The sequence below is a fragment of the Octopus sinensis genome, unplaced genomic scaffold (genome assembly GCF_006345805.1).
Source record: "Octopus sinensis unplaced genomic scaffold, ASM634580v1 Contig11278_ERROPOS135944+, whole genome shotgun sequence".
In the NCBI taxonomy this organism is placed as follows: Eukaryota; Metazoa; Mollusca; class Cephalopoda; order Octopoda; family Octopodidae; genus Octopus; species Octopus sinensis.
In genome coordinates this window covers 1-10,000 of record NW_021832286.1, presented here as the reverse complement: position 1 = coordinate 10,000, position 10,000 = coordinate 1, and the positions used below count along the sequence as shown (strand labels likewise).

General features: G+C 37.3%; 1 protein-coding gene across 1 annotated transcript in view; it reads left to right on the top strand.

Annotated features, from left to right (window-relative positions):
- Nucleotides 1-7,334, top strand: part of LOC115228876 (sodium/hydrogen exchanger 9B1) — a 36,096-nt gene extending 28,762 nt beyond the window's left edge. The window contains exons 6-7 of the mRNA XM_029799358.2: nucleotides 3,372-3,443; nucleotides 6,922-7,334. Of these exons, the coding sequence (XP_029655218.2) occupies nucleotides 3,372-3,443; nucleotides 6,922-7,146 (297 nt within the window). The 3' untranslated portion in view covers nucleotides 7,147-7,334. The remainder of the gene's footprint in view (nucleotides 1-3,371; nucleotides 3,444-6,921) is intronic.
- Nucleotides 7,335-10,000: the final 2,666 nt, after the last annotated feature.

Below are 10,000 nucleotides of genomic sequence, written 5' to 3'. Positions count from 1 at the left end.
TTTAGTCAAACAAATCAACTGCAGCACCTTTTTTTCTTTTTCTTTGAGCCTGGTACTTAATTCTATTGATATCTGTTTCCTGAACCAGTAATTTACAGGGACATAAACAAACCAGCCCAGGTTGTCATGTGGTGGTAGGGGACAAACATGAACACAAAGACGCACACACATAACCATATACATGCACACATACATGTTCATTGTACATATACATACATACATCATCATGTCTGCCTTCCATGCTGGCATATATATATATATATATAATATGATAGATCGTTAGCCACTACACACATATTTTTCTCTCCTTGTTTTTTCTGTGTCCCTTTCTGTAGAAGAGCGTAGGCTCGAAACGTAAAAGACTTTTTCTATTCCTGAGCGTTATACTAATACATCTGTTTGTTTTGTACACCACCTGTCTTCGTCTTTTGTTTTTTTTCATGAACTTTCCCTTTATATATATATATATATATATATATATATATATAACAAATAAGAAAATGGAGAAGCACATTAGTTGGTTCATCAGCTTTAGGATATTAAAGTTGGTATTGGTATTTGGTATATCCTTTAGTGATGAGTCCATCCGTATGATCTCCATTTTTCCAACAGTATTCATATTGAGGGACCATCATACCATATTCAAATATACTCACTCTTACCAGCAATACTCCAAATATTGCATAGATAGTTTATACATATACAAGTATTAGTAATTGATATTCCTCATTTAATTATTATTTAACACCAAGTAAGTTAGAGGCTGTGGATCCAACCCACTAAGGGATAATACTTATCCAATATAGTGTTGGTATAATACCCAAATTATTAATACACAAGTGTTTTTAATTGCAATGCAATAAACTCACTTATTGTAATAAATTGGTGAAGATAAATAAATATTTTACCATTAATTTATATTGCAAATAAGAAAATGGAGAAGCACATTAGTTTGTTCATCAGCTTTAGGATATTTGATTATACCAATACCAAGGATAGACCAATACCAATTTCAATTGGTATTGGTATATACTTTAGCGATGAGTCCATGTACATATATATAGAGAGAGAGAGATCGTTAATCAAATACATTCAATGAGAATACAATATACTGAATTTCTAATAAGTGCTCTTGGTGGGGAAATGTGTAAATCAATATTTAGACATTTAATAAGAGCGATTATATATTATATTATAAATTAAGAGCAGGAAAATTACATTAAAATATCATCACAGTAGATACATGTCCAAAATATTGTATTAATAGAGAGATGTATAAATATATAAAGTATGATTATTTATTATATAATATTTTATAATATAATATAATATATATCATCATCATCATCATCGTTGTTTAATGTCCGCTTTCCATGCTAGCATGGACTGGACGGTTTGACTGTGGGCTGGTGAACCAGATGGCTGCACCAAGCTCCAGTCTTATATATATATATATATATATATAGGGTGCCAAGAGCACCATCCGAGCGTTATCGTTGCCAGAGCAGCCAACTGGCTTCCGTGCCAGTGGCACGTAAAAGGGCACCATTCGAGCGTGAGCGTTACCAAAGTTGCCTTACTGGCACCTGTGCTGGTGGCATGTGCAAAAGGATTCAAGCGAGGTCGTTGCCAGTACCGCCTGACTGGCCCCCGTGCTGGTGGCATGTAAAAAGCACCCACTACACTCTCGGAGTGGTTGGCGTTAGGAAGGGCATCCAGCTGTAGAAACTCTGTCGGATCAAGACTGGAGCCTGGTGCAACCATCTGGTCTGCCAGCCCTCAGTCAAAATCGTCCAACCCATGCTAGCATGGAAAGCGGACTTTAAATGATGATGATGATGATGATGATGAAATGCACAGACATACATAAATATATATATATGTGTGTGTGTGTGTGTGTGTGTGTGTGTGCATTTATATATATATATACACACACATACACACGCACAAGCACACACATGTGAGGAGGTTTTTTTCAGTTTCCATCTACAAAATCCATTCACAAGGCTTTGGTTGACCTGGGGCAATAGTAGAAGACACTATGTAGTGAGACTGAACCCAGAACCACGCAGTTGGGAAACAAACGTCTTTCCACACAAATACACCTGTACCAAAACAAAATCATTTGTAAACACATCAAAGTAATGATTAGTCATTGAGGTTTCATTGTTCCCCCTCACTTCTACCACCACCCCTATAAAATATATCTTAGAAAATGCATTGCATAGAATACAGGAAATGTTCATCTATCGAAATGCAAAACATAATACTTCCATGTCTGCAGTATTTCATGTTGAAAAAAGACAAAGCAAGCTATCATTGCAGTTTTAGTGCTGATGAATAACTGACTGCTTTTTTGTTTTTATATATATATAAATCAAAATGTGGCTACCTTCCAGGTTATGCAAAAATATGAAATAATCTATATATATAAAGCTGAAGTTGTCTGAGTATGGCAGGTTTGGTAGCCTTCAACTAACACTTATCTCCTCCAAGACCCTGTGGCGAAGGTTGACCAAAATTGAGAGTATGATAGAAGAAGGCTTGCTCTTCCTTCCGTAGAATATAAAATTCAAATTGGACCATGTTAACACCAAAAATTATTTACATCAAAAAGCTGCTTTTTTCTATGAAAATCCCTATTTTTTTTACGATTTTTTGACTACTGTGTCGCCATTTTTCGGAGTATTTCAACCAGAAAAATGTTCACTTAAAGAGAATAACAAGCTACATAATGCAAAAATTTTTACTTTTCAAAAATTCCAATTCTAAAGGGTCGAAACAAACCTGAGCAACGCCAGGTGATACTGCTAATATATGGTATAATCCTCTATATAGTTTAAATGTTCATCCTACTATTGCTGTAATTTTCTTAGTAAATCTGAAAATCAAAAGATATTTAGTATATAAGGTATTGAGGTAAGCTACAGTTTGCATCAAAACTTGACCGATTCCATAGTCAATATAAACAGAAGAAACTTTAAAGTATGAACATATAAAAGTCTTCTTCACTGTGAAATTTCAACAACCCAAATATCTGTCCACTCAGTGTCATGTCTTTCTGAAGCATTAGTTTATTGAGCTGAGATCTCTTTTACAAATGACAGTGAAGCCAAAAAGTAATATAGGATTACTGAAAATCCCTAGGACAAAAGATTTTGGTAACACACGTATACATGCAGGCACAGATGTGGCTGTGTTATTTAAAATCCTGTAATGCAGCCCCTACTATTACATAATCCAAATGGTACCCACATATGTTTTAGAGAATAACTATGCTGAGCAACAGACATCAACAAATGCTGACCTCTGTTGATCTATGACCCTAATGTCATCTCTCTTACCTTTCTGTGTCTCTCTCTGTGTTTCAGGTTCTAGCTGCATATATTCTACAAAATGCCCTTGATCTAGGGGATGAAACTCTACAACCCTATGGTTATATAGTAAGTGAAACTGCCTTTTTCTTTTGTTCTCATCAGCTTCTGATATAATGTTGCAAAATGAAGAATTCTTGAAGATAACCGTTAGTGACAGTACTGTTATATTTTTGGACAATGCAGTAGATAGCAACAGTACTATTATACTCTTAGGCAGTACAACAGGATAAGAACAATACTATTATCCCCCTGAATAGTACAGCAACAGCAGTGGAGGCACAATGGCCCAATGGTTAGGGTGGCGGACTCACAGTCAGAGGATCGCGGTTTCAATTCCCAGACTGGGCGTTGTGTGTGTTTATTGAGCAAAAGCACCTAAAGATCCACGAGGCTCCGGCAGGGGGTGGGTAGCGACCCCTGTTGTACTCTTTCACCCCAACTTTCTCTCACTCTTTCTTCCTGCTTCCTGTCCCCGACTTCCTACACAACTGCTGAGCCTGGATGCACATTCATCCATCCGTCGATGCTCTCGGTGTCGGGGGTTGACCTGCTTTCTCTTCTGCGGGTCTTACGAATAGCAAAGGGCCACGTTTCGGACTTCTCCCATCTTGCGAGCTCTGGGATGAAGACCATTCACTCAACAGCAACAGCAGCAGCACTACTACACTGGTAATTGTTCATAGTAGGCAGAAAACTGGCAGAGTAGAGCATGAAATAGAATGACTCTTAGTATATGATTCTTCACTCAAATTCAAACCTCACTGAGATTAGCTTTATCTTTTATCCTTTCAAGATCAATACCAAAAGTACCTGTCCAGGATGGTGGATTTGCAAAACTTTAAAAATATTGGCCTGGATGCCAAGCAGTATTAATTTAAGGCAGCGAGCTGGCAGAATCATTAGCATGCCGGACGGAATGCTTAGCGGTATTTCGTCTGTCTTCACATTCTGAGTTCAAATTCCGCTGAGGTCGACTTTGACTTCCATCCTTTCAGGTCAATTAAATAAGTACCAGTTATGCACTGGGGTCAATATAATCGACTTAATCCGTTTGTCTGTCCTTGTTTGTCCTTTCTGCGTTTAGCCCCTTGTGGGTAGTACAGAAATAGGTATTAATTTTGGTTCTTTGCATTCTGAGTTCAAATCTTGCCATGCCCTACAAGGGTGGATGACTTCTTACTTTATTGCCTGGTTTAACTTCATCAGCTGGCACCTTTACAGAGTCCACTCTGTTGCAAACATTCAGGTCAAATCTCCAGATAGAGGATACTTTCTCCTCCCTCTGTCCCACAGTTCTAGGGGACCCTATAAAAGATCATGAACACCACCTTCTCTACTAGCTAAAGGATAAAAAATATATACAACAAACAGTGGTAAAACACTTGTAATCCTGATCAATACAAACCTCAAAGCATCACGCTACCTTCATATTTTAGAGATATCAATCTCTCAAATAGGGTTCCATATATATTGTATATAGATATATATATATATCAGCATTGCCTTACTGGCACTCGAGCCCCGTGCTAGTAGGGTATTAAGAGCACCATCCAAGCATGATCGTTGCCAGAGCAGCCAACTGGCTTCTGTGCCGGTGGCACGTAAAAGGGCACCATTCGAGCGTGATCGTTACCAACATCGCCTTACTGGCACCTGTGCCGGTGGCACGTGTAAAAGATTCGAGTGAAGTAATTGCCAGTACCGCCTAACTGGCCCCATGCTGGTGGCATGTAAAAGCACCCACTACACTCTCGGAGTGGTTGGCGTTGGGAAGGGCATCCAGCTGTAGAAACTCTGCCAAATCAAGATTGGAGCCTGGTGCAGCCATCTGGTTCGCCAGCCCTCAGTCAATCGTCCAACCCATGCTAGCATGGAAATTGAACATTAAACGATGATGAATGAACGACGATAATATATATATATATATATATAAGATAATAAGATTATCTTTATATATAAAAGTGAAGTTGTGTGTCTGTCTCCTACGATTTAGATTCCTAACTACTCCCACATTTTGTGGTGCAGTTTAACCAAAACCGGGTATCTTATAGTCGTGATTCATATCGAGCCCTTCTGCATATTAGCACGCATCTACGATGAGTATACGATTTAAAAAAAATTTACCATAATTTTTTTCCATTAAAATGTCTACGATGAGTCAACGATTTTAAAAAAAAATTACCATTATTTTTTTTCTATTTTTAATGCATTTTTTTGCTATTTTTCGGCTATAACTCTCTAAAAATGCTTATATAGTTATTTCCCTTACAAACCCGAGCAATGCCGGGCGATACTGCTAGTCTTATATATACGTAAGATAATCTTTTAAGTTCTAAAAGTGATGGAACCATGCATTTTGAAAAAATATGTAAGTGTTAATACTCTGTAATTTTATTATCTTTTAAGCAGTTTTAATTTAGCTTTAATCACAGCAAGGTTTCATAATAATAGTTAATTACAAGTATACTTTTATTGGATCCTATTTGATAAATTTAATGTTTCTGTTAATTACTGGTAAGTTTACATTAAAGCTCGTAAGAGTAATATATATTAACGAGTATGTAGTGTCTTTATTAACTTTTGAATTATGAAGTAATATATTTCACTTGTAACTATTATATTATTTGTTAAATTAAATTCAATTGTGTTTTGTTTTGGATAGAATTGAAATAAAGCTTTCAATTTTTTTTATTATAGTAGTAACTATGGAAGACAGGTGAGATTATTATTTGTATGGACTAAAAGATTGGTTACTATTTAGTATACAATTTAGTTATTGTAGGTTGACTATTAACACCGATACAGATGTACATAGCTTTATGTGTTTCTTTGTTGTAGTTTAATTTTAAAGTTAGTGTTTAATCCTGCCTAACTTAATCCTGAAGTGTATGGTGTTAAGTCAATAAAATAACACAGCTGTTCATGTTGAAGTATGCCATCAGGGGTGGTGTCCTTCTGAAGTCCCACTGGAAATAGCAGCTGTATTCTCATCAAAGTCTTCTGCTAACTGCTGGCTCACTGACTGGAACAGAATCCCCTTTTTTCTGGGTGGATGACACTGTATTTATAGCTACCTATTGAAAAAAAGGTGTGAAATATTGCTGGGTGGAAGCTGCTGTCTGTGTTAATCCACAGCCAACTTTAGTTGATTGGCTGAAATTGCTGTTACACTATTGTGCTAATATGCGACAACCAAATAGCACTTTCTTGGCTCACCACAGAACCCCCACTTCATTTCTGCTTTTAGCTTTTCATTTCTTTCTTCTATTTGTCCAGGAAATCTTAAACATGCTGTATGAGCACTGCACTGGGACTGATCTATTTCAACAATCTTTTTGTAATCCTGAAGGGCATCTTCAAGCTTGTCTTCTTTCTCATATAATTCTGCACCATGCAATAAAGCCTCTAAATAGTCTATTTAAGCTTCTCACTACTTTTATCATGTCGGGGTCACCCATGTAGTTGAGTTGTTTCTATGTTTGACTGTAACTCTTTAAAAATGTATATCTATTGTTTATGTTGTTGTTGTTGTTCTGCTTTGCAGGTTTTGAAGATGACGGTGTTGGCCATCCTTTTAACTGCACCATTTGGGGCCACTCTGTTGCATTTAGCAGGACGCTACCTCTTGAAGACCCCAATGGAGAGCAGTGATGAGAGCAACATAGCACTCGTTACAAGAAGAAAGTCATCAGAAGATTCTGTGGAATCGTTAAATGGAGATGATGTGACTTCTGAAGCTGAACAACAGTTTATGGATATCAGCTTGTAATAACTTTTTTTTGTGTGTGCATATGTGCATGCATATGTAACTGGGAGTATTCGTGTGTGTGCATGCATGTATGTGTGTGTGAGAAAGATAGAGAGAGGATGTGTATGATTTTGTGTGAAATTTTTTTATGCATATGTGCAGCCTTTTCCAGGTATGACAATAAAAGGTGTGTTTAAAATAGTTTGGTGGCAACTGGTAAGTTGTTTATATTTAGTCTGAAAAGCTTTTTGCGTATATGTTCTTATTTGATTTCATTTGTAAGAATTGGTGTTGAAAATAGATTTGTATAGGAGTGAATGTCAAAGACTAGTCACATTCAAAGGTCCATATTCAAATGTCCATTCAAAGGACGAGATAGTGAAGATGCCGATGACTGCTCGGTTCAAAGTCTCCATTGACCACAAATGGCCTGAACTCTTTCCATGAACACCACCCTGTACATAACTTCATGTTCCACTCCATGGCCTTGCTTTTTGCTTTTTGAGCCAAAAAATTAACTTAACTTAACTTATATTAAAAATTCTGTTGAATCCACCTGGGATTTCGTCTAGGTTGGTCATATCAGACATAAGAAATTAATATTATGTAAGAAGTTGGTGTTATGCTATTGTTTGGTTTCATTCAAAATAATATGTATATGTAGATGTGACAGGTCAAATTTGTGGGGGAGTATAGGATAGATAAAAAAAATTAAAATTAAATTCAGTGGTTTTTGTCAAAGAATTGCCTCTAAGATGTCTTCTGCTAGCTTTGTGCATCATCATCATCATCATCATTATCATCACCATCACCATCATCATCATCATCATCATCGTTTAACGTCCGTTTTCCACGCTAGCATGGGTTGGACGATTCAACCGGGTATCTGGGAAGCCAGGAGGCTGCACCAGGCTCCAGTCTGATCTGGCAGTGTTTCTACAGTTGGATGCCCTTCCTAACGCCAACCTCTCCGTGAGTGTAGTGGGTGCTTTTTACGTGCCACTGGCACGGTGCAACCGGCATGGATAAGGTTGGGTATTATCATTTGATGTTAACATATATTTTATACACCTAAATGTTTCTAATACAAATATATGGACATATTCACAGATGGAGGTATGCCCCCCACCACCACCACCACCTATTAAATGAAGCCCCCAAAGTGTATATATAACACTTGGAAAATCAAATCTGAAGACAGCTAGAAAAGTGAAACTTTGAAGATACTGTCAACCCTTTCTTTGTACAAATAAATCAAATACGGTACTGTATGTAAAGCATTGACTGATCCTTCTATCTAATATTCAACTGATTTTTATCTAGAACTATACATACATGATTACAAACATTACTCTGTGTGTGTGTACGCACGTGTGTATGTGTGTGCATATGCATGTGCATGCTGTGTGTGTTTGCACACTAGTACACATGCAGGTGTGTGTAGGTGTACGAGGTGATTAGCTCCATACCATTGCGGCGGTGACCCAGATAATGCTGTCAATACAAAATAGAAGAGATAATTCTAGAGAGACTAATGTCTGTTACTGATCTATTGTTACGGCCTCCTCTTTCTCGTTATGGCGAAGAATGTCTTCATTACAACACATCTCTTCCAATAATGGAAACATTCAGATATTTTCGTAAAAAAAAAAAGCACACTATCCAATAATGATGCTCTTTTTATTGTTGTTGCTGTTCTTGTGAATCTTTGTGTTGTGTTATTTGTTCAATCTCAAGCAAAGCCATATCATGCAGACTTATGGTCAGAATCACTCCAGGTATGACCATCCCATCTGTTTATCTCATAGTGCATTTAGAATTACAATATCAGGTCAGTTTTATTTTTTATTTTTTTTATTTTTTCATGAAAACAGAAGGCATGTCATATGAGAGAGATTTAGCTGCTATTTCTAGTAGATAGAGGTTTTCTCTCCATTAACATAGATTTCAGTGCAGAAAAACAACTGTTATACCCTGGCTGCCTAAGTCCACCTCACTTGTCTCCATCACCAAACATACAAAATTTGAGTGGACATTAGACTAAATACAATATATTGGCATATTTTTCTCTCCTAGATCGTTAGCCACTTTTCTGTGTCCCTTTCTGTAGAAGAGCATAGGCTCGAAACATAAAAGACTTTTTCTGTTCCTGAGCGTTATACTAATACATCTGTTTGTTTTCTACACCACCTGTCTTCGTCTTTTATTTTTTTCGTAAACTCTCCCTATATTTTTAACATTTTTATTTCTTTACTACCCACAAGGGGCTAAACACAGGGGGGACAAACAAGGACAGACAAATGGATTAAGTCGATTATATCGACCCCAGTGCGTAACTGGTACTTAATTCATCGACTCCGAAAGGATGAAAGGCAAAGTTGACCTCGGTGGAATTTGAACTCAGAACATAACGGCAGACGAAATACAGCTACGCATTTCGCCTGGCATGCTAATGATTCTGCCAGCTCGCCTCCTATTCTTAGGTGAAATCAGAAGATAATATAATAAGGCTGGATTGTGTAGTACAGGTTCAATACAGTATGAGAGAGAGAGAGAGAGAGAGAGAGAGAGAGAGAGTGAGAAATGACTTTAGTACTGGTCAATCTAGTATTTTATTGACTTTTAAAGGAGTCAGCCTCTGTGGGATTTGAACTCAGAGCATAGAGAGCTAGAGTCTTTGCTGGATGTTATCAAAGAAGCTTGAGAGGCAGTCGGATGGAACTTACACTCGCCTCCTTATGAGAGCTCAGAATCTCTCGTGGAAGCGTCATCCAACCAAAATGCAAATATATGGGAAACTACCACCTGTGTCATCTCTTGTGAAAGGTAGGAGTGTCCAGTTTGCTGGACATTGTTGTAGAGCTGAAAAAGAGGT